The following is a 26,510-nucleotide window of genomic DNA, read 5'->3' as shown; positions in this document are numbered from 1 at the left end:
TTAAAAGAGAAAACGTTTCCCATGACAGTGTACCTTTCCTTTCTGGGCTCATTTAGTTATTACCTCTGTCAACGGAGTTATGTTTTCGCCCCCGTTTGTCTGTCTGTCCCCTTTCACCCTGCCGGTGGGACTCCTCGCTGTCAGGTGAAAAGAAGCGGCTGGCGACTGCACATGTATCGTAGGAAGCATGTGCTAGTCTACAACTCTGGGCAGAGGGGGTGGAGCAATGGCTGGGACAGCAGGGGGAAATGGCCAAGTACATTTGAGGAGAAAATCTGAGCAAAACCCGGAGAAAAAATAAGATCAAAATAGATCAAAATAAATAAATACAACTTTTGACTGGCAGTGTAGGCTACTGAACAAACTCTACTCACTGAGTTCCACAGGCCAGGGAGAGAAGCCCCAGCCTTGGCAGTGTTGCTGTGCAAATGGGTGAAAGCCTGCCCCCTAGTGAGCTCAACCCGTCACTGCAGCTTCACGATGAATGTGAGCGGAGAGACGCGGGCCGACGGCCAGTGACAGATCAGCAGTCCGGCCTGAATGGAAATCAATAGCAATACCAGGACTATTGCTGCTATTAATAGCCTAGCAGCTAGCAGGGCTATTACAAGGAAGTGTTTCTGCTGTGTGAGGGAGGAGAGGTGTGTGTGTGTGTGTGTGTGTGTGTGTGTGTGTGTGTGTGTGTGTGTGTGTGTGTGTGTGTGTGTGTGTGTGTGTGTGTGTGTGTGTGTGTGTGTGTGTGTGTGTGTGTGGAGAGAGCGAGAGAGAGAGAGAGAGAGAGAGTGTGTCGCGTGGCTAGTTAATCACTGAGTTTTCATTCCACTCTGAACCAACATGATAGCTTCTGTATGTTGGAAAGACTGGGCAGCAGCTTTGACGAGGTTACACACACACACACACACACACACACACACACACACACACACACACACACAGATGCACATACACACATTCAGAAATGCAAACACACTGTAATTGGCAATTGCAGGTGTTTATGATTGCATGGCAATTACTGCACATGCCATCACGCACACGCACACGCTCACGCGCACACACACACACACACACACACACCTGTTGAGGCACACACACACACACACACACACACGCACACACACACACACACACACACTTTCTTTCTCTCTCGCTCTCTCTCTCTCTCTCTCTCACACACACACACACACACACACACACACACACACACATCTCTCTCACCCAGTCACTCGTGCACGCACGTGACCGTCATGCATCACTCAGTCACTCGTGCACTACTACCTACTACTACAGTACTACTACCTGCAGCATGCCACCGTCACGCTGGATCCTGTATGGATGCAGCCTTACGCTGACGTCCAGCTTGTTCCACTCAACGTGAAGCAGCTCGAGTCAGCCTTCCATTTTCACCTCGCTGTCGAGTTCAGAGAAGAGCTGAGAAGACACATCTCAGATGTGGTCTCTGCACATTTTGAGCTGCTCGGCATTTTGTGACTCATTAAGAAAAAACGCCTTAATTGCCTTAAACTGTGATTGCCTTCATATGTGAAGATGCCAGCTGGCATGATGCTCACTGCCACAGTTTCCTTTTCTCTTCTTTTTGTGGTAGAAATGAAGCTAATAAAACATTGAATGGCGCACATACAGAATGAAGTTCAAAAAGGTTCAAAAAGTACAAACCAGAAGCCAGTCTCTGGCTCCTGTAGAGGAGTGCAATGGAAGTATTCTACTGGATTCTATTGTATGAGACTGCATCTGAACCTACAATGAATGCAAGAGGGGGGCTGGCCTGAAGCTGGGGACTCTAGCCACACCAGGTGGAACCCAGTCTTATTTTGGGACGGGTTTGGTGAATATGAGCAGGGCAGAGTGGTGATCTGTCTGTACTTACAGGTGAATATGACCAGGGCAGAGAGGTGGTCTGTACTTACAGGTGAATATGAGCAGGGCAGAGTGGTGATCTGTCTGTACTTACAGGTGAATATGACCAGGGCAGAGTGGTGATCTGTCTGTACTTACAGGTGAATATGACCAGGGCAGAGAGGTGGTCTGTACTTACAGGTGAATATGAGCAGGGCAGAGTGGTGATCTGTCTGTACTTACAGGTGAATATGAGCAGAGAAGAGAGGTGGTCTGTACTTACAGGTGAATATGACCAGGGCAGAGAGGTGGTCTGTCTGTACTTACAGGTGAATATGAGCAGAGAAGAGAGGTGGTCTGTACTTACAGGTGAATATAAGCAGGGCAGAGTGGTGATCTGTCTGTACTTACAGGTGAATATGACCAGGGCAGAGTGGTGATCTGTCTGTACTTACAGGTGAATATGACCAGGGCAGAGAGGTGGTCTGTCTGTACTTACAGGTGAATATGACCAGGGCAGAGAGGTGGTCTGTACTTACAGGTGAATATGAGCAGGGCAGAGAGGTGGTCTGTACTTACAGGTGAATATGACCATGCAGGGCAGAGAGGTGGTCTGTACTTACAGGTGAATATGACCAGGGCAGAGAGGTGGTGTGTACTTACAGGTGAATATGACCAGGGCAGAGAGGTGGTCTGTACTTACAGGTGAATATGACCATGGCAGAGAGGTGGTCTGTACTTACAGGTGAATATGACCAGGGCAGAGAGATGGTCTGTACTTACAGGTGAATATGACCAGGGCAGAGAGGTGGTGTGTACTCACAGGTGAATAGCAGGGCAGAGAGGTGGTCTGTACTTACAGGTGAATATGACCAGGGCAGAGAGGTGGTCTGTATACAGGTAAATATGAGCAGGGCAGAGAGGTGGTCTGTACTTACAGGTGAATATGAGCAGGGCAGAGAGGTGGTCTGTACTTACAGGTGAATATGAGCAGGGCAGAGAGGTGGTCTGTATACAGGTAAATATGAGCAGGGCAGAGAGATGGTCTGTACAGGTGAATATGACCAGAACAGAGAGGTGGTCTGTACTTACAGGTAAATATGAGCAGGGCAGAGAGGTGGTCTGTACAGGTGAATATGAGCAGGGCAGAGAGGTGGTCTGTACAGGTGAATATGACCAGGGCAGAGAGGTGGTCTGTACAGGTGAATATGAGCAGGGCAGAGAGGTGGTCTGTACTTACAGGTGAATATGACCAGGGCAGAGAGGTGGTCTGTACTTACAGGTGAATATGACCAGGGCAGAGAGGTGGTCTGTACAGGTGAATATGACCAGAACAGAGAGGTGGTCTGTACTTACAGGTGAATATGAGCAGGGCAGAGAGGTGGTCTGTACAGGTGAATATGACCAGGGCAGAGAGGTGGTCTGTACAGGTGAATATGACCAGGGCAGAGAGGTGGTCTGTACAGGTGAATATGAGCAGGGCAGAGAGGTAGTCTGTACTTACAGGTGAATATGACCAGGGCAGAGAGGTGGTCTGTACTTACAGGTGAATATGACCAGGGCAGAGAGGTGGTCTGTACTTACAGGTGAATATGACCAGGGCAGAGAGGTGGTCTGTACAGGTGAATATGACCAGAACAGAGAGGTGGTCTGTACTTACAGGTGAATATGACCAGGGCAGAGAGGTGGTCTGTACTTACAGGTAAATATAAGCAGGGCAGAGAGGTGGTCTGTACAGGTGAATATGACCAGGGCAGAGAGGTGGTCTGTACAGGTGAATATGAGCAGGGCAGAGAGGTGGTCTGTACAGGTGAATATGAGCAGGGCAGAGAGGTGGTCTGTACAGGTGAATATGAGCAGGGCAGAGAGGTGGTCTGTACAGGTGAATATGACCAGAACAGAGAGGTGGTCTGTACTTACAGGTAAATATGAGCAGGGCAGAGAGGTGGTCTGTACTTACAGGTGAATATGAGCAGGGCAGAGAGGTGGTCTGTACTTACAGGTAAATATGAGCAGGGCAGAGAGGTGGTCTGTACAGGTGAATATGACCAGAACAGAGAGGTGGTCTGTACTTACAGGTGAATATGAGCAGGGCAGAGAGGTGGTCTGTACTTACAGGTAAATATGAGCAGGGCAGAGAGGTGGTCTGTACAGGTGAATATGACCAGAACAGAGAGGTGGTCTGTACTTACAGGTAAATATGAGCAGGGCAGAGAGGTGGTCTGTACTTACAGGTGAATATGAGCAGGGCAGAGAGGTGGTCTGTACAGGTGAATATGAGCAGGGCAGAGCAGAGCAGCAGGTCCATGGTCCTCTCCCACCTCTCCGACACGCGGGCCACCACCGGAGGGATGAGGATCTCAGCCAAGAAGTAGATCTGCAGCACCAAGGTGATGCAGATACCAAAGCTGACATCTTCCTTTTCTCTTCTGAATATGATTATGCTATGCTGCATACTTAGACTAGAACTTCCTCTTATGTAATCTTTACATATTATGGCAATAAAAGTGATTCTGAGTCTGATTTCCTGCATTATAACCTGCTCCTGTCGGGCTGAGGGAGGCCTGTGAAAAAGAACCTGTTATGTATTATGTTCATTCAATCCATCATTTATATAGGCTTGCCCCGCACAACACACAACACATTATCACATTATTGCAGGTAAAGTTCATTTATGTTTAAAGATGTTTACAATGCAGAGAAGCGGTGCTTCCTGCATAAAGATGTCCCTGTTGCATCACCATTATTATTATTATTGGACTGAAGGGGCGCTAGTGAAAAATAATTGGGTGTTGTTATGATTATTATTTTCATTTAATTTATTTATATAGGTTTGTCCCATACAAAACATTACAACAGTCTTAAAGTTTTTATTTTATATAATTATTATATTACTTATTTTACAGGTGAATATGACCAGGGCAGAGAGGTGGTTTAAAATGCGTAAAAGCTGTGTTGGATTAGCTTTAGCTTGGTTGCCCTACTTAGTTACCTTGATTTTATTTATGTAGTTATTTATTTTATTTTTTAAATTATAGGTAGCATTGTATGTTTATTGGATAATAAGGTTTATTGTTAAACTGTAAAATATCCTGACTCCATTACATATCTTTGTCACAAGTGTTTGATAACTAAACCACATTTGAGGGATCATTGCAAAAAAAAAAATCATACAGTATATTCTGTATATGTAAAGAATACCGGCCGATATATCGATAATATGTTTTGTTTATTACACCGCAACCAGATACTCAAAACTCTTTGATCCAACACAAAATACAGCAGCTGCCACAGACAGCACAAGGCTTCAACTGCACTCCAAGATCCATCAAAAAGCACATGAATAAAACTGAAGGAGCCCTTCTGAATTGAAGAGCAAATATTGATTTCCTCCGCTTAATATATTTATTTATTTTCACACAGAAGCTGGTAATTATAGTCTTTGAGTTTTCAGCTCATTGAGCAGCCAATCTATTCCATTAATTAGCCGAATCGCTGCCGTCAGGGAAGGCATCTCACAAGACGTCTCCTGCAGAAGCGATGATAGTAACCAGTCATGAACAAGCTAATCTAATCTGAGCCTTTAGCTTAGATAACTTTATTATCCCTAAAAGGGAAATGAGTTTGCAAAAGGATTTCTTTTTTAATGAAATGAGAATACTGCTGCATGCCCGAGCAGAGCAATTATGGACCAAACCAAACAACAGACAAAGTGAGTTTGGCCTCTGCTGCAAGTAACATTTTGCTCCTAATCTTCTTATGTGTCTAGATTTATGAGGTTGCATGGATGTTATTTTTGACATTTGCAATAGTTTTGTCATTGGGTGTTTAAACACATCCTGCAATAGGGGGCCCCTGACCAAAGGGTAATGCTATTTGGCCTTGACATGGAAACATTTGGGAACCCTGCTCTACAGCACCAAGCAATTAAGATAATGTCAAGTAAGTAGAAAGACACCAGATAGAATACCAACCTGTCCGATGTGCCAAACCCCACCCCTATCAGGTACGCCAGCAGACTGAAACAAACGCTACAATCAGTTGCACGTGCTACTTGACCCAGGTCCGATGTCGAACGCAAACTAAATGCGAATGATCCAGCAGTTAGGCGGAGTTATGTATTTATAGACATTATCGCCAGACTTTGTTGAACACCTTACTTCTTAAGGTGCGTTCACACCGACCCATTAAAGTTTTTCGCTGGCATCGAGTTTACATACAAAGTCAATGCAAACGGTGTCCACCCGCTATGCCGACCACCCGCAATGCCGACCTTAGGTTTAGGCGTGGGGGGTGGGAGAGGTTAGGTTTTGGGTTAGGGTCTGGGGGAGGTTAGGTTTAGGCGTGGGGGGTGGGAGAGGTTAGGTTTTGGGTTAGGGTCTGGGGGAGGTTAGGTTTAGGCATGGGGGGAGGTTAGGTTTGGCGTGGGGGCTGGGAGAGGTTAGCTCCAGCCGGTCCACCGACACGCTGCACGCCGCCTCGCTCATGAGCTGGTTCTGCTTGTGGGCTATCGGCATTGCGGTCTGTCGGCACTGCGGCCTGTCGGCACATAGATGCGGCACCATGCAAATGAGCGATTGAGCGTATATTCGCCCGGGAGAAAAATCGCTGGGCGTCCGAGCGACAGAGACAGAGCAATAGTCGATAGTCGCTTGTCGCCCGAGATGAAATATCCCAACTCGAGCAAAATTTCGCTGCCAACAGTCACTTGCTGCTTAACGCTGATTTGGACTGCCGTAACCCCGGAGTATTTATTCATTCTTGCATCGGTACGTTGTTGTCGGTGGTGTATTGCTACAGCTATAATCCAGTCCATTTTGATGATTAGTAATCAAATTAACTGGCCTTGTGCCAAAAAGAGGTTACTCGCTGGTCCTGCTGACTGTCCTGCTGGACTTATTTTTGGGTGTAAGCTGGTAAATGACATTAGCTTGTAATTAAATAATTTAAATCGATATTTCATATGAAACCAGTAAAGTCTTTGGTAAGTAGCTGTGTAATAAGCAGGATCATTTCCAGGGAGACTGTCTTTATTGCTAAATAAACCCTGACGGCATGATTCAACCCTAACCCTGATGAGAGCTGCTGTACATTATCCCTTCACCAGGAAGACAACCCCATGTTCCCCACGGGTTCTCCTCATATTATCATATTACCCCACTGCTAGTCTCTCCCCAGACTCAAATAACGTTGAATCGCTGCGCTCCGCATACAGATCTGCAGCATGCAGTAATGTAGTGTATTACTCTCATGGGTCTGGCTTTGAGACTACCCCACTGCTTAAGACACTGCACTGGCTACGTGGATCTTTTGGAATGAATTTTAAAGTCATTTTAGAGGTGTATAAAGCGTTAAATGACCTTGCTCCCCCCTACATCAGAGATGTTCTTTCATTTAATGTTCCAGCCAGATCACCGAGGTCCTCCACCGCATTTCTTTAAGCGTTCCTTTCAGTATCTGTCCCATAAACATACCTTCTGATTTTATGTTCCTGGATATTAGAATGTAAGATCTCTGTGTCCTTAAAAGTAAATTAAAGACGTACCTTTTATTCTGGCTTTTGATTAGGAGTGATGCTATAGCCTTAGTTTTTCCTAGTCATTGGTTTTTAAATGTTTGTTTTTTTATCCCTGGTGTTTACTTCATTTGATTTATTTTATTGACTCTTATTTCTTGCTTTTCCTTTTTGTTTGTTTGATTTGATAGTATTTATTTTTTTGCTACGTGAAGCACTTTGGACGGCGTATGAAAAGTTAAATAATAGTAGTTATATAAATGAAGTTGAGTTGAGTTGTTATGACTCAATTAATTAGTTAGCTGCACGTATACCAGCCGAGAAGGTCTTTGCTGTTAGAGGGAAACCACCTGAAGATTTGTCTGATTCACAATCAGTGTTGGGCAAGTTACTTTCAAAATGTAATATACTACATGTTACTAGTTACTTTCATTTGAAAGTAATGTTACTTTACAATATTGCTTTCTCTGTAGAGTAACGTGTTACTTATTACACTACTTTTGCATTACTTTCACCAAAACAACAGCAGCAGCAGAATGACATCGCCGCCACTGAACCACCCCGAAAAATAATTTCAACTGTCTTGAAGTCAGTGTAAACCGCCCAAAATTCTAAATGTTATCCTTTTCCTTTGTTACTGTCATCTATAGTGGTTATTTGCTTAAAAATACACAATTTGATTAGGAAATGATTGTATCTTTATTTAATTGTGCTTTGAAAAAAAAAAAAGTTACTTAATTTGTAACTTGTTACTTGACGAAGTAACTGGTATAATATTACTGAAATCCCATTGGTAATAAGTTATATTACTGAGTTACTGCTAAAAGTAATATATTACGTAATATATTACATAATATTATGTAATATGTTACTTTTGTAATGAGTTACCCCCAACACTGTTCACAATGGATCAATCGGTTTGGCGAGGATGCGTGGAGCCTCTGCAAGAACCTAGAAACACGGACTGCAGCCATTAAGAACGTAAAACACCTTCACATTATTTCACTTCTACTTTAGTTTCTTCATTATCCACATGTCCTTTCCTTCCTTCATTGTCGATGGCCGAGCTCATTCGTCAGCTCCTGACGCGCGTACAGCCCATATCTCTCACAATCCAATCTTTGTGGGCTTTTTGATGCAGGGAATTGCTTTGTTCAAGGCGAGGCCGTTTCTCAGGGAACATGACTGCTACATACTGTGTGTGTACAAGGCAGGGACGTGCACAGAACATTAGAGGGGCAGGGGCTCAAATTCATAAAAGGGCACTACAGCCGGCGGGTCGGAAATTTGAGGCAATTTGAAGGCCAATTTAGGGGTATAACTAATTTTAAATATTCCGATTTTAACCAGATTTAGAGGAATATCTCATTTTAGGATGAGACTTGTCACGGAAAAATAACTCCATAACTGAATAATATTAGTATATAAAAGTTGCATGCTGTTGCAATACTGTTGTGAAATCATTTAAGCATCAATATGTATTTGCTCCTTTTCTCCCTTTAGGTTGTTGTACTACAACAGATAGCAACACAGGCAGAAACATTGAACGATACTGAGTGAGGCTTGTAATATACCATGCATTTTAACCATAATTCTAAAAAGCAAGACAGAAGATTTAGATAAGGTGTATTAGAATTTTTTTTATTTTTTGCGGATTCAACAACACAACATCCCTTTCCAATAGTGTAAAGTAAAAAATATTTTCAAGAGCAACAATTCTGCATTTCTCTTTGAATGCTGCCTTCAGTGACGGCATGGAAAGGGCAATTTCCATACAAAGCACCATTAGAAATGCATTCATGGTCAGGAAAGGGCACTTTTTATTTTATTTTTTAATGTGTCTGAGCTGTTTGTTTTGTTCATGTGTTGTTGGAATGAAAATTAAAAATGTATTATAATAAAAAATAACTGAAAAAAAGGCAGGGGCTCAAGCCCCCTTTCATGTCTATGTGTGCACGTGCCTGGTACAAGGCAACACGCTGCCTGATGAAAAACAGCTCATCTACACATCTCTGTCGCTAACAGTTGTCCTCTTATCCATAACAACTCCACAATCCAATCAGCAGAGAGAGAGAGAGAGAGAGAGAGACACTGAGTAAAACAGAGGGAGAGAGAGAGAGAGGGAGAGAGAGACACTGAGTAAAACAGAGGGAGAGAGAGAGAGAGAGAGTGGCTGTACAGATAAAAAACAACAACACATCAAATGCACAATAGATTCATTATTTGCTGTTTTTGCAATTGAAAAGAAAATGCCCATGTGAAGGATGATAGTTTAGCACACAGGGAATCCCCAAAACACAGAAGCTACTGGGTGATATGTACATCTGACACATAGTGTATACTGTGCATTTATGTTGTTGGGGAACCAGGTCCAAGTATTCTGCACTTTTGTTATAGCCTACTGTACTGCCATGAAGTCAACACATTCAAAATATGGTAAGAATGGGGCATGCGGGTACTAGTGTACTGTAGGTACTAGTGTACTGTAGGTAGGCTACTAGGTAGATTGCCAAGTTCAACATGACATGAGGGTGGCAGGTTTCCATGTTACCTCCGGCTTGCTCGGCCATCCATACAGGCACAATTGGCCGTTTCTGTGGTTGGGAAGATGGACAAAATCTTATCAAATGGGGGTCAGTGATCTAATTTGTGTCCGTTTATACTTTATAGGCTCCTTGACCTGGAAAAAGTTTGAGAAGCACTGCCATGAATAAAACAGTTGACTCTTTCAGGTGGAGAGGAAAGGATTTTTTCACTGATTGTTTGTTTGTTTGTTTTTTGTCAGCATGAAGCCTTTTTGACTTTTACCTTTAAGCCACAGAATCTAATGTAACTTTCTGTATGAAGAGGTGGGAACTCAAGTCACACTTTTTCTGATTTCCAAATTTGTATGCATGATTGAATTTATTGGAGTTGATTATAGAAATCAAACTAATAATGATCTTGCCAAGTTTTTACCCTATTAAGACCCTTATTGATTTTTCTTTTGAGATATTACATTGATACTGGACTCTTGATTTGTTCTGACTTGACTTGGTAATCTACATTTAGACTTGTGCCTCAAACCTTGAGAGTGACTTGGGAGTAAGAAACTGTTGTTTACCTACACTTGTAGGCTTACAAGCAGCTTTGTCACAAAGTGTTTTACAGAAATCAAAAGAACACACAAAATAAATGATGGTGTAAGAAGCCCCGAAATGTTTGACTTTTCCATTAAATGTATTTAATGTTGCATTCTGGCTGCTGTGGTAGATGTGGCATCTCGTGGTGGTCATAGAGGTGCTAATAGTGGACAGATAGCGCCATCTAGTGTTGAGAAACAGTACTATAAGGCTCTCTGGTACTTCGCCAACAATAAAGTCATCTCATCTACCCAAATATATTGTTGACCATTTTAGTCACTATTTTGTTTTAATCAAACGTTCACGTGATAAATCATTGATTTGACCAATGAGATTAATCTTCTTTTCTAAACAGTAAACACTTTATTTTGGAAAAAAGTTTCGTTATTTGTAGTTTATTTTGACACATTTACTACTGAGGTATTCTGCATTTTGTGTCAAAATACATGTTGATGTATTTGTGCTCATGCTACCAACAATAGTTAGAATTATGTTAGGCATTAGATCAAATGAAAGTGCATGGCAGCCAGCCAAACAGGAAAATGTTACAAAATGGGTCCGGGTAGCGGTAGATTCCCTGCCTACTAACACGAGGATCCCAGCTTCAAGCCCCCTCCGGCTTGGTCAGACATTCCAGACACAATTGGCTGTATCTGCGGGTGGGAAGTCGGTTAGGTTATGTGTCCTGCATTAGCTCCTCCTCTGTTAAATCAGGGGGGTTGTTCAGGGGGAGGGGACGTGGAGGGAATAGGATGATCCTCCCACGTGCTACATAGTGTCTATGTTTATTTATGTTTATGTTTATTTGCACATTAAAGGAAAACAGAACAAAATAAAAAATGTTTACAACATTGGAGAAAAAAACATGTGCAGGTGAGATAGAAACCCACTACGGGTTTATATAAAGATCTCACCTCAAGAGAAAAACATAATAATACAAGTTACTCAATTAACATTGAACAAACATTAAATGCAATGATAATTCAGATTAGTGAAATAAAAAAAATAAAAAAATAAAAAAAATAGGAATAAAAAGAGAAATAAAAATGAGAATGTGGTTTAGACCTCTCTCAGAAATGCCATAGCTCACTCAGTGCCAAATTTACCAGACATTAGAAAACCTTTTAGTTTCTTTTTGTACACAGACAGGGATAGAGAAACAGTCAATAAATGTAAGTTTGAATTCCATATTTTGGCTCCATGATATTTTAACGAAAATTGACCTCTGGATGTACGATACAATGGTATATTAAGGTTATTGCTTTGTCTAGTAGGATAAGAATGAATTTGTGAATTACAGATGAAAAATGATTTACAATTTTCTGGTAAGTCAGTACTCATATACTTCAATTTGAAAATGAAAATGCAGGTTTGAAAAATGTTGATATCAAAAATTGACATCACACCACATTTACAAAAGAGCGCGGCAGTTTCAGCATACGGCTTTGAAAATGTTGCTAGTCTAACAAAACGTTTTTGTAGCAATAAAAGTTTATGCAAATGAGTGGGGAAGGTACTAGCCCAAACAATATTACAGTATGAAAGGTATGGGAATATTAGACTGTAATATAAAGTTAGAAGACAAGAGAAATTAAGAAGTCCACAAATCCTTCTAATAATTCCAAGGGATTTTGTGATCTTCTTACAGACCTGGCTGATATGGTCTTTCCAGGTGAGTTTCTCATCGATCAGGACTCCTAGAAACCTGGTGGATGAGACTTTACTAATTTCAACACCATCAATAGATATTTTAAATAATTCCGAATTATAATTCATTTTACCAGCAAATATCATAAAATTTGATTTTTTTACATTTAAAGCCAATTTATTCGATTGAAACCATTTGGAATACCTGAGAAGACCAATGTTTACCTCATTCATAAGGACAGTTACATTTTTATTGGACATCAATAAGTTTGTGTCGTCTGCGAATAATATTGGAAACATAGTATCCGATACTGCTGCAAGATCGTTTATGAATATAAGAAAAAGTAAAGGCCCCAAGATTGAGCCTTGAGGCACCCCACACTGAATTTTAGCCTTGTTCGACTCTATACCATTAAAAGTAACATATTGTTCTCTATTATAAATATAATTATTAAGCCACCCGAAGATATTGCCATGAAAACCATATGCATACAGTTTTGAAACCAAGATGTCATGATTAACCGAATCAAAAGCTTTTGAGAGATCCAAAAAAATACCACAAGCAAATTCCTTTTTTTCCAAAGCAGTGTGAATCCTGTCCACTAACTGTAGAAGGGCCATGTAAGCCGAGTGGTTTTTGCGGAATCCGTACTGGTGTTCATACAGGATATTTTGCTTATTCAAATGGTTAATAATACGTTTATAAACTAATTTTTCGAGAATTTTGGAGAAACATGGGAGAACAGAAATGGGTCGATAGTTAGTAAAGGATCCAGGATCACCTGCTTTGAAAAGTGAGATGACTTTTGCAAGTTTGAGGTCAGATGGAACAACACCCGTTTCCATGGACATTGTAAAAATGTGCAATAAAGGTTTGATAATTGAGTTTCTTACTTCCTTCACAAGGGATGAACTAATTCCATCGTGACCTGGAGCAGAATTTTTTAATTCCATTATAATTTCATTTATCTCTTCATTGTCGGGAGGTTCAAAAGAGCAAACGGGAGGAAAGGAACCTTGTATATAATCAGTTGGATTCACGTTGGTATTTCCAGACTTGTTGGATATGGAAACTCCCACATTCACAAAAAACTCATTGAATTTACAGGCAATATCAAAAGGATTGGTGATGGAAGTGTTCCCATCTAAGAAGCTAGGGGGAAGCTTATTGGACACTTTTTTCTTTAGTGTCCTCTAGTAAGAGAGTGGCGTCAGCGGAGGACCAAAATGCGAGACTCATTAGCCAATGAACAGCCAGGAATGGGTCTCGCGCTACTTTTGCATGCTAAAATAAAGCCGATAATGTACAATTTGATTCATTTCAAGGGATGAAAAACCCTTTCAAAGTACAACACTGTCTATTTTGTTGCAACTCGACAGTGCTGCTTTTTTTACTCAAGAGTTCCACTTTCTACTTCCTGGAAAAAAACTGGTCCATTGGAGTGAATGGAGATGTCGGAACTCTTCTATGGTGCTACATCCTGCCGGTGAAACTCCTCCCTGTCCCTTTGTCCAACGATCACACCCATACACACACAAGGAGGCACTGTGACACATTGATGATGTCATCAGTGATGTCATAAGACTGATAGTCATCGGTGATGTCATAAGGGGGCGCACACACACACACACAGAGGCATTGTGACATCACTGATGACATCATCAGTGTGTGTGTGTGTGTCCTTATGACATCACTGATGACATCATCAGTGTGTGTGTGTGTGTGTGTCCCCTAATGGCATCCCTGATGATGTCATCAGTGATGTCATAAGACTAATGATGTCATTAGTGATGCCATAAGGGGTCCCACGCACACCCGCAGGCAATAACATTTTGTTAGCAACACACACACACACACACGTGCGCGTGCCAATAGGGCAGGCGAGGCCACGCGGCAGCAGCCGAGCTGCGTATGCGAGCTGCAGGGCGGGCGAGGCCACGCAGCGGGCGAGTTAGCGAGGAATGGAGTGTGCGTGCCTACTGCCTAGGTACACTCAGCATGTGTACTACACACAAGACGTGCAGAGTTTTATACAACACAATGATTCACTGACTGACAAAAATACACCTGGGCAGGTTCTGGACTGAGATGAATGACCCATCTCCAGCAAGTCTCAACTCTTTGCAAGGTGGTTTCCACACAGTAACACAATGAAAGGACACTAATGGCTGCCTAACAGAACTATACGGAAGAATGGTATGCTTTGGAAAATGGCCAGTAGTAATGTAAAGGATGTGTGTGTGTGTGTGTGTGCTGTCCTGTTTGACATTGTCACTGAGGAAGACAAAGTAGGCACAGCAGAAGCCCAGTTGGGTGAAAACAAATTCACCGTCCGTCTGAGACAGAGGGAGAGAGAGAGGGAGAGAGAGGGGGAGAGAGAGGGAGAGAGAGAGAGAGGGAGAGAGGGGGAGAGGGGGAGAGAGAGAGGGGGGAGGGGGAGAGAGAGAGAGAGAGGGGGAGAGAGATAGGAAGAGAGAGAGGGAGAGAGGGGGAGAGAGAGAGAGAGAGGGAGAGAGAGAGGGAGAGAGAGAGAGAGAGAGAGAGAGGGAGAGAGGGAGAGGGGGAGAGAGAGAGAGGGAGAGAGAGGCAGAGAGAGGTATATGTCATCCTTACATACAGCAGACTGAATGGCTGAAGTCCCTCTGAGACCAAGCTAACTCATGATCATGCATTTTCTCCAGCAGATATGATATAGTCTGTCTCAGTATCTGCTTTTTGAAATAATAATAATAATAATAATAATAATTATTATTATTATTTCAAACTGAGGTCCGAGATGTTGTGCCTTTATTCAATATCTTTAAATCTGACCATTTTCATGGCAAACAAAAAACAGGACCGTTCAGTTTTCTTCGCAGAATGTTCTTGTCAGGGTTGAAAAGCCTCTGTAACAGTATTAGACCATAGAGATATACTGTAACAGGAGTAGCTGAAGGGTTTGATGTTAATATATCTATGTAGTGTTAAGGTTGTGTGAACTGTCACCGTTTTAAAATGTGTGAATTTAGTAAAAAAAAGTTAAGCCTTGAAAGTCTGGTAGTGAATTGTGACATCAGGCACTCAAGGCTGGCTTCATGGGATCCCATTATAAAAAAGTAAGACGTAAAATATTTTCTTTCTTTGCCCCTAATAAATGGAACAGACTCCAGGATATTTTGAAACTGGAACTCTTCATCCCCCTAGAGTCCTTCAAAGCGCACATCGAGAGTACCAAGCGCGAGGAGTGCGCATGTTTTATTTAATGTACTGAAGTACAGTACAGTATTTAATCTTGTCTTGTCTGTCTGCAATTTTGTTTTCCTGTATGTGTATTGTTGTACCAGGGCGCCCTTGTAAATGAGAGCCCGCTCTCAAGAGCCCTCCCTGTATAAATAAAGGTAAATAAAAATTAAAAAAAAGTATAAAGTATTCACCTTATGTAGCCCCGCGCCACTAGACCCAGTTGTGTTATGACTTCCTGTTCAAAACACCGTCTGTTTTACCTGCTCACTAGTACTGGAGGAGAGTTTTGATTCCTTAAAATACTTTTCTTATCGAAAAGCCTTTTTTCTCTTCAACTTAAATCTGATGAAAAGATAAGAATCTCTCAAACTTGATAAAAGAGACCCTTCTTCATTTGGAGACAGATACACCCAGAAGAAATTCAGGTTCCAGTCAAAAAGTGTGCATCAAAAAGAGATAGTTTTAGTAAAGATGATAATATAGACTATAGAGTAAATGTGCGGGTTACAGGATTATAAAAAAATGAAATAAAGAACAAAGGCGTATATAAAAACACAGTTATTTAGCCTTAGCAAAAGCCCCCCAAAATCTGACCATAATACATTTGGGCTATAGTTCAACATGCATCAGCAGGCTTCAGTGGGTGGGTCTTGGGTCGATCCTCATATAGTGCCATCCCATAGGTCCAAGTTGTTCTGGTTGCTGATTGACAGCTCCGTAGGCCACATTGGTTACAGCAGCATTAGTCTCGCTGTTCAGCCTCCTCTCCCTTCCGTCCGAGGAGTCTGGCGCCGCAGGTCTCCATAACAGGGATAAACCCTCCCCTGCTCTACTCTGCTCTCTCATTGGAGCGACTGTTTCGGTGGCAGCCGGATGTCCGCTCCCGGCTTATTACAAACTCTGTCATTGGCTCCGACCACGTCAATCAGAGCGGCTTCCGCTCCCTCCTCCCTGTGTGTCGCTGTAAATAGTGCCCTGCCGCCTCAGTGAAAACAACAACGCTAACTAGTTAGCAAGCTAACGGCAGAAACCTACACGCTAGCTCGTTGCTACACGCTGAAAACGGCACAGTGGATTGTTGAAAACTATTTTCCAAGGGCACTGACGCTAAGTGCCGCCCATTGCAATCCCACTATGGAGACCTGCGGCGCCAGACTCCTCGGACGGAAGGGAGGAGAGGCTGGCCAGCGAGACTACAGCAGCATATGAGGAAGCAGGCTGCTCATTCTGCAGGGATACTGCATTCTGCCTCTTTTTGTTTTTTAGCCGGGACCCCTGCTAGAGAAGGCCCATCTTTTTGAGAGCTGGCTAGCTGGAGTGGTAGGTCATCTTTTTGAGAGCTGGCTAGCTGGAGTGGTAGGTCATCTTTTTGAGAGCTGGCTAGCTGGAGTCGTAGGTCATCTTTTTGAGAGCTGGCTAGCTGGAGTGGTAGGTCATATTTTTGAGAGCTGGCTAGCTGGAGTGGTAGGTCATCTTTTTGAGAGCTGGCTAGCTGGAGTGGTAGGTCATCTTTTTGAGAGCTGGCTAGCTGGAGTGGTAGGTCATCTTTTTGAGAGCTGGCTAGCTGGAGTGGTAGGTCATCTTTTTGAGAGCTGGCTAGCTGGAGCAGTAGGTCATCTTCTTGAGAGCTGGCTAGCTGGAGCAGTAGGTCAGCCACAAAGCCAGCAGCTGAGGTAACAATGTGGCCATTTAGTCAGACACATGCTGCTACTAGTGTCCTCTAGAGAGAGAGTGGCGATAGCGGAGGACCAAAATGCGAGACTCATTAGCCAATGAACAGCCAGGAATGGGTCTCGCGCTACTTTTGCATGCTAAAATAAAGATGATAATGTACAATTTGATTCAAGGGGGGGAAAACCCTTTCAGAGTACAACACAAACTGTCTATTTTGCTGCAACTCGACAGTGCTGCTTAATCCAGGACCTTACTTCCTGGAACTCTGGAGAGTAAAAAACTGGTCCATTGGAGTGAATGGAGTTGTCGGGACTCTTCTATCTATACGGCTCTGGCTGCTACATAGTGTGGATACAGGTCAAAAGGTGTGTGTGTGTGTGTGTGTGTGTGTGTGTGTGTGTGTGTGTGTGTGTGTGTGTGAGTGTGTGTGTGTGTGTGTGTGTGTGTGTTAATTACCTAAGGCAGAAAGGCCTTGTGAGGCCATCACTGAAGTTACATGTATATATGGGTGGGGGGGTCTAGTGATCTGTGGGAGGAGCTTCGGGAGCTGCAAGGTCAGCTACCAGAAAAGGAAAATGGCGGGGAATGGAGGTTGAAGCCTAGGCACAGTGTGTGTACACAAATAAGCCTTTAAAGACATGCCCACAACAAAGTTAAGAACTATAAAACATATCCCATATAGAAAAACACAGGGCAATGGGAATGATTTAAAAAGTAAACTACAGACCAATACAAAATAAAGATGAACCCATACCGTCTAGGAGGAATGTTATGATCAATCGCTAGAATAAGAACCGTAACCATTGCAATGTTATGATGGCTAAGGGTTGATAAATAACTTCAGCGATTGAAGAGAAGGTGGAGGTCTCCAGATGCGTCCTGGTTAGGAAAGGAGGCTAGGGACGTGTGGAGGTCTCCAGATGCGTCCTGGTTAGTCCCTAGTTAACATGCTGGTGCCAATTGCATGATCTTCCCCCATGGCATTCAACACATTGACCTGAGAAGGGAAAGGTCAAAATGAGACGTAGGACCGCAAAAGAGTTGCCTCACAACTTTCTGCATTTTTGTAGGGGGGAGGGGCCAATTTGAGTAGCTGTGTAACACACACTTTGTTGCCATAGCCAACTGCCAATATAAGTATTGTTGCAGATATAAGCATTCATTTACTCTAAAATTCTCTAGACAAGTCCGACTTAAAAGGATAATGCTGGCGTTTTTAAATACATTTATCGTCAATAAATCCTATGAAAATGACAAAATCAATGTGTTTGCTACTACTTCCTTACTACTACTTCACATGTATCCTTTTTTTGACTTCAAACCAGAAGTCATTGGCTCAAATTGTAAGCTCAAACCTACCAATGCAGCTCACAAAGACTTCAATAAACAGGGTACAGCAGCACTTTAAAGCAGCTACGAGCAAGATTTTCTATTGTTATTAAACAGTCTAAATTTAATATCGATGCATCACATCTTACCTCTAATAGTAGACGAGAGCAACGCCGAGTAGTCTCGCTTGAACCCCGAGTGAATCGGCCAGTGTTGTCCTGACGATTAGTCTGTCTGCGGCCGGGGCAGATCAGGAAGTGAAATGAAACGGTTTGCGGCAGCCACTTCGGCCATAACCACAAAATAATAAAATTACTTCCAAACAAACTGTTAGAATATAACGAGAGATGTTCGCGAGAGTAGCAAGCCCCTGCATGGCGTTCTCCGTGTTTATGGTCTGTTGTTAGGCAGAGCGAAACGGTTTGGAGGCAGGCAGCTGCCGTAAACCGTTTCGTTTCACTTCCGGGTTTATCCGGCCCGCCGGTAGACGGATAGAGAGAGAGAGCCTGGTGACGCGAGGTTAGTAGACAGACACAGACTCTATAATTATCAAGAGAGCAATCTCCGATTCACACGGCTTTGGTCTCAGCTACTATTATAGGTAAGATGTGATGCATCAATATTATAATTATACTGTTTAATAACAATCGAAAATCTTGCTCGTAGCTGCTTTAATGTGATTATATTGTGTTTCTCTTTGATTTAAGGTATTGTGTTTAATTTAGGTGATGTACAGAGATTGATGTGAGCTTCGCATCTTATGTATGTGTGTGTCACCTGATCACCTACTGTTGTATATTGATGTATGTATGTATGCTATATTACCCCATCATTTTTCTGTTATTTGATTTGTAATGTATCCTCATATGCCAACAAAAAGAAAAACCAATAAAAACTTGGTCACACACAAAAAACAAAAAAAAGGCGAACTGTTACCATTGTAGTTCTTTAGCAATGGGAACAAATTCTTAATTATGCCAGGGACTACTTGGAGTTTTTTTCTGTTACATATGAAAATGGATCAAATATTAAATGAAAATGTAACAGCCAAATCCCCTGAACTAGCTACTCACGTCCAAATATGGAGCGTTAGACGCAAGTTGGTTTCATGAGCAAACATCTTGCTCAACCGGAAAATGTTACTTCCTGTTTGCTATATTTGTCTAGATTTTAAGGCAATTGAACATGCGCCAGATGACTTTGCAGCACAGCAAACACTGCAGTGGTTTGATTTCATGTTACATTCTTAAAGAAAACTACGACACTTGTCGAGAAAGTAAGCTAAGCATGCACGATAAGAGGAACAATGTAAACATTTGATTTTTGTTTAAATAATTACACTGTAGGTACATGCTTTAATATTAAATAATTAAAATTGCAATATGAATTGGGATATTGTATGTTGGGTTGAGTGTATTGTCTCATGCCTAGAAACTCACCATGACGTCTACCCCGTCGGTGAACTTAGCCGTAATCTCATGGCCGAGATCACCCTCTGGCAACCTGATGTCTTCCCTCACATCTCCTCCCCCATCCATCAGGGACAAGTAGCCATCCTGGCTGATATCCACTAACTGAAAGTGCCAACAACATACCCAAACAATGCAGAGAGAAACTGGATCATCAGAAATACTCACAAAACATTTGCAGCTCTACTCTTGCAGACCTGATCCAATTAATGGCTTAATGATGATTGGTTGAGCAGTAGAAATAGGCCCTTGGATCTTTTTCTCTCTCTCAATTCAACAAATTATTTCTTGATTAATCATAACACAAGCAACCCAAAACTCAAAGCTAATGTCTTTGAGGAGCAGGTGTAGGATGCAATCTGTCAAGGCTTCTGACCGAGGAGGGTCATTCAAAGGGTGCCACGTCTACACGTGTCACTTTGAATGGGGGTCCGCTCACTACGCCGACAACCCGGCAGTCCTCCATAAACTACCGGCCAACAGGGGGCGTGGTCATTCCACACCTATCCAGGTGGGATGGCCAAGCCTACATAAACCAACCATATGACAGGTCACAGCAGCATCACGTGACGTCTCTGACGAAGATTGCAGGAAGCAGCAGTTGAAACTGTCAGGTATTGACAAAAAAATACAACTAGTCTTTTCATATGAACAACTTTATAGTATGCATAAAATAAGGTCTGTGGTTAACAAATGTTTATGGGAGTGTGAATTTGGGTTCAGCAGGATAATCTTCACTAATAACTTTTATGACTTTTGGAACGTAAATGTCTGTGTTTTAACACCATTTTTAGAAAACGCCTCAAAAGGCATAAAAGTGAAACGTTTGTGAAGATTATCCTGCTGAAACCCAAATCCGCTTTTGTTGACAAACCAAAATGGCGGCGATTTCTAGTTAAGCCTACAAAAATACGTCATCCCTGCGGTAATCTATTGTTGTTGGCTTTAGAATTGAAATACTACTGGCTGTTTTGAAACTCTTTACCTCTGTGCTGAATATTAATCAGCTAGACAGTTTAAGCACTGCTGCCACCTAGTGCTTATTTTGTGTATTGTGTCATTTGGCAACATGAGATAACAGTGAGTCTTTGTTGCTGCTCGTTCTTTGACATTGGGCTTTAGACTTGCAGCCCCTAATAAGTCATGGGAGGACTTTCTCTCGTTTTTTAGACTCAATCATTTTACAGCCATGTGGCCCCAAAAGAGGCCTCAAATCATCGAAGGAGAGACTGCTTGTTGGCCAAGCTAATCTGTTCAAAAAGTTAAAAAACCTGTATTTCCTCTCACAAGCACTGAGAAGACAGCTCAACTCTGAAACACGTGTAATACACCCAGCCGGCAGTCAAGGGTGCACTCCTTTCCTTACACCTTCAGGTATTGGTTGAGTCAAACTCCTTTCCTTACACCTTCAGGTATTGGTTGAGTCAAGCTCCTTTCCTTACACCTTCAGGTATTGGTTGAGTCAAACCCAACACAGGCCCCCTTGTCGATGCTCTCGGCCCCCTGGGTTCTAACCTCTCCACCTCGGTTAGGAACCTTGGGGTTATATTTGATAGCGCTTTTAAATTCGACAAGCAGATCAACTCAGTAGTTAAAAACAGCTTTTACCACCTTCGGCTGCTGGCTAAGACGAAGGCCTACCTCTCCCAGGCAAACCTGGAGAGGGTTATTCACGCCTTCGTCACCACACGTATTGACTACTGCAACGCACTTTATGTGGGGATTGATCAGTCCTTGCTCCGCCGCCTACAGCTCGTTCAGAACGCGGCTGCACGCCTCCTTACGAGGACAAAAAAGCGCGAGCACATCACCCCAGTCCTGTCGTCGCTCCATTGGCTGCCTGTGCGCTTTCGCATTGATTTTAAATTATCCCTGACCGTCTTTAAAGCCCTCAATGGCCTGGCCCCTCCCTACATTTCCGAGCTGCTGCACCGCCACACCCCCTCCAGAGCTCTTAGATCGGCCGACCTATCGCTGCTGGTGGTGCCCAGAACCAAACTAAAAACTAGGGGGGACAGAGCCTTTGCGGCAGCTGCCCCAAAACTCTGGAACAGTCTCCCCCTACACGTTCGTGCTGCCCAGACCCTGGAGGTTTTTAAATCGCTCTTAAAAACCCACCTGTTCTCCCTGGCTTTCCCCCCTACTTAGCCATCGTTAGGTCCCTGGCATTTATCGTTTTATTGCTTTTATTGTCTTATTGTTTTATCTTTTTGATTTTAATTGTCATCATATATGCACTTTGTATTATGTTGCTCTCAATTAGTATCGTTGCACTTTACTTATTTACATCTGTGCACTTTACTCCCCGCCTGTGAAGCACTTTGGTTCGGCTGCCACTGTATGTAAATGTGCTATATAAATAAAGTTGACTTGACTTGACTTGACATGAGGGGAAATTCATGAATAATCAGCAGCTTTTCCTGAGAAGGCCAATTGGGCTTGCTAGCGACGGCCAATGCAAAATGCTTAGAATAGGAGGATCCAAATATCCCTGTACATCATGAAAGCCCACCAAGCAAATCTGTTCACGACAAAACTGTAAATGAACATGATTTAAGGCAAACTTCAGTGGCATTGATGATCTTTTATTTATTTATTTCGTTATTTCCCCCCTGAAATCGAAACCAGGCTGTTCACTACTTTGTCACTTTTTTTTAAATTGTATTTTATTGTACCCATGACCAGGTATACGTACCATTGCACTAAGGCACGCCGTAGCGATATGTCTCACCTGGAAGTCGAGTCTTTTGACAATGGGGACATCCACGTTCTTTGTGGATGGGCAGCTATCTTCATACTTTATCCAGGTAAAGATGTCAATCCCAACTAAGTGAACCTGGGAAAATACACCTTAACTTATGAAATCCGACCCAAGGCCAAATCAAAATTGGAGGTCACTTGTTACATGGGGGAATTTGAGGATGATTCACAAAGTTGCCTTCAGCTATGCATTCCAAAGCAAGCATGAGGAGGTTTTACCTGGCCGGTCTCGGAGGAGGTAGATATGTCAACGACCTTACAGGGACGTCCCTCCAGAAGGACATAGCCGTCCTTCCTCAGGGCGGCGGCGTGGCAGGGATAGGACATGATGGGTCACAGGTCTGCTCCAGAACATCACCCAGATGAACACAAAGGCACGAGAACAAGCACAAACTGTAGTAGCCATCAACATGACTTAGAAGAAGTACTTCCCATTAGAGCTTAGGACATAATAAAGATCCACTGACTTGTAGATAGTCTTGTACTTAAGGGGTACTAACAGAAAAATATCATTTTTGGATTAGAATTCAGTGTTTCATCTGTAATGTGAATACCGCTGTGGTGCTTTGGGCAAATCATTTTCTCTCATATCTGTTGCTAAGTTAGAGTTTAAGGATCCAAGGTTAAAATAATTTGAATCATTATATAACCATCACTCCTAAGCATCTGGAATAGTGTAGTTATAGATTTAAAGGCCAAAATGTTTATACACATCATAATGAGTGGTGGTAATTGCTTAAATGGTGGTGCACCACTGCTAAATTAATAACATTACAGCTACAGGAAACATAATTATTGCGAGTGAGTACTTCGATATCATTATATTATAGGAATATGATGGGGAATGTGGATAGCCCATAGGGGTGGCCAAACTACGGCCCGTGGGCCAACTGCGGCCCGCTGCCCGTTTTTAAGTGGCCCGCCATGAATTTAGGGAAAATGATTTTTTTTTTTTTTTTTTTTTTGCTAAAAACGTTTTTCCGTTTTTCTGTTTTAAAGTTTAAAACGGAAAACGAAAACGAAAAAACGAAAACGGGAAAAAAACGGAAAAACAAAAACAAAAAAACTGATTCCCCCCATTTCGTTTTTTCAATTTAAAACCATTGAAATTGGGTTATACTTGAGTACCCTGACCAGGTCTATTTATTTTTAAACATTTTTAATACTGAATGAATGTTTAATACTAATGTTATGTTAAATTATCTCTGTCTTAACCTGTTGGCACAGGAAAAGAACATTTGAAAACATACAGAAATACCCATTGTAATAGGTGAGCACATCAATAAACTATGTGTCATATATTTATTTAGGTAGAAATTAAACTTTTGATGGCACAAGGGTTTTCTGGTCCAATTTTCTTTCCGCGAAAACTGCTACGCTTAATATTGTTTGGCCCGCGACTCCTTATATTTTTCTGTATGCGGCCCACAACCAAAAAAGTTTGGCCACCCCTGTTTGGCAGAGACTGTATAGGGCAGAGGTTCTCAAATGTTTTTCAGCCAAGGACCCCTTACAAGATAGAAAATATACCGGGAACCCCCTCATTCTGATTTGTGATTTTGGGCTAAGCTTAATTGTTTCCACGGTAACGTGCTTGACTTTTAAATTGATAGGTTTGTACATTAGAATGTAATCCATGAACCATTTTAGATTTAAAGCATAACATTTTTGTTGAACTATGAAGCTTTTGCAACAAAAATAAAGTTTTTATTTTTATTTTCCTGAAAACCTATCACGGCAAAGTGCCACGCGGGGTCCCCCGACCCCCATTTGAGAACCACTGGTATAGGGATAGCCTGATATGATATCACACTGATTACTGAATTGTCAACTCGCACTCCATTTCCCAACTCGGTGGAGTGGGCGGAATGGAGGGTCTGGAGTGGACCCAGGCACACCAGTGGACTATCAGCAGCTATAGGTGTTAAACACCTGTCTCCATCAGACAAGCTGCTCAGTGCACCAATGCAGCATAAATGTAGATGGTGATTCTTTCTTGCTCAACTCTGTACCGAGTCAACATTTACTGTGTACGTTAGCTTTGCAAGTCAAAACTAGAAATATGCTAAATGTGCCAGCGTTAGGTCACGTGTAAATTCAGACATTTGATCAGCTTAAGCTTAACCTAACCTACAGTACATGCTAGCTACCTTAACAACAGTGAGTCAGTGATTCCCAAACTGTGGGCCGCTGTGGAGGTACTGCAGGTATAACGCGAGAGGTCTGCCAACACTCTCCTCCTATCCTGTTATCAGAAGAAACTAGAAGACCTAAGGGATCCATTGGTACCAAGGATATATGCTAGCTTGTCGGCAAGGGGGCTAAATAATAGGGCTGTCACTTTTTATTCGAAATTCGAATTTAACTTTGAATGTGGGGGAGGAGGGCATGTTCGAATGTATAATTGACCTGTTAATTTTTTTTAATTATTATTATTTTTATTTACCAAAATTAACCAACTGCTGCTTGCTGGTAATGTCAATCCCATGTCAGAAAAAATCTCCAGATTTGTCGCGTTAGTCTCTTCTGAGAAAGATTGTCTCCAGGGTCTGAAAAGTTGTCTCGAGTTGGATGCAGCAAAAAAAAAAGTGTAATTAACCAAAAAACTTTTAATATATTCGAACATTTTGCGGGCAATTAAAGTTCGTTCGAACTTTATTTTGGGAAAAAGTGACAGCCCTACTAAATAATGCTCCAAACATAGGTTATAAACATAGGTTATAAAACAACAGTAAACTTTTGTCATAGGAAGTCCCACTGCACTTACCTTTCTCCAAACAGGGAGCGTCAGTTAACATGCGAATGTCAGAGCTTTGTACTGCATACAGTCAGTGCACACACACAGGCAGGGGCGCCTTATAGGAGGGAGAAATTAGGACGATTCCAAGGGCCCTCGACTGACAGGGACCCTAAAAAAAATAACTATCTGGAATTTTTTGCAGCATAAAAATTATTAACCTATCATCATTAATATAATTCACAATGTACTAATAAAACGAATAGTTTCTTTTTCTTTTCTTGTTTTTTGGCAAAAAGATAATCATCCTTCCCCTTCGATTTTCAAAAAATGGTTCAGTCGTTCCTCAGGCCCACCCCCAAACCAGGCAGAGATGCTGGAGTACAGGATCAGCTCGCCCTACAGCACGTGTGTCAAACTCAAGGCCCGGGGTGAAATTGAGTTCGACACCCCTCCCTGCCTACCGGGTGTGCTCGACTCGGGGTCCACAACTACACACCTGCGCTTCTATCAGAACGTGCGCACTCCGTGCAGTGACTCTGTGAGAGCAGGCAGCATGCAGTATGCACTAAGCTTAAAGAAAGACAGGACAGATAGAAGAAAGAGTGACAGTATGCCACTCAACTTTTCAACAAGAAGGATGGTGGGTGTGTAGGCCTACACCAGTGATACTCAACTTGCGGCCCGCGGGCCATGGAATTGCAAAAAAAAACAAAAAAAAAACAGTGTACCTGAACACAACATGCAAGATACCCGCTGAATAAGTGTCCAATAAACAACAAAGGTCACACCACAAAATAAACAACAACGATGATGATACGAATAACATTATATTATAGGGATATATGATTCAGTTTCAATTGTTCTAGTCTCATACCTAGTCTCATATATGAGCGACTGAAGTTTATTTATCCACCTTTTTTTTAAATAATTGACGAACGGTAGGTCCATTTAATTGAAGCCAAGTAATGTTAAACTTCCCTTTCTTTACATTTTCCCCTCCAGATAACATCCAATTCTCCAATCATCCTATGAGAAACATATATAAATCCCTCCCCTTATGTGAAACATAATTATAGGGGGAATCCGCCGCCCAATTTGAAAAATAAATTTAACGACCTGTGACTTGGGTGTTACACCCGGGTACAAATAGCCAAAAGGGATATTTACACCCGGGTGT

The 26,510-nt window shown here is 42.3% G+C and overlaps 1 protein-coding gene across 1 annotated transcript; it reads right to left on the bottom strand.

The window, feature by feature from the left end:
* Positions 1-1,400: 1,400 nt before the first annotated feature.
* On the bottom strand, positions 1,401-22,920 carry LOC310790234 (eukaryotic translation initiation factor 5A-1-like; the record flags this gene model as incomplete). The annotated part of the gene is made up of 5 exons (XM_083651906.1): positions 1,401-1,408; positions 4,123-4,231; positions 19,804-19,938; positions 22,565-22,669; positions 22,813-22,920. The coding sequence occupies 5 exons, from the start codon at positions 22,918-22,920 to the stop codon at positions 1,401-1,403; spliced, it is 465 nt and encodes a 154-aa protein (XP_083508032.1).
* Between the last annotated feature and the right edge of the window lie 3,590 nt (positions 22,921-26,510).

Source organism: Poromitra crassiceps, assembly GCF_964638095.1.
Source record: "Poromitra crassiceps genome assembly, chromosome: 15".
Lineage (NCBI taxonomy): Eukaryota > Metazoa > Chordata > Actinopteri > Beryciformes > Melamphaidae > Poromitra > Poromitra crassiceps.
This window is presented reverse-complemented; position numbering and strand designations above follow the sequence as displayed.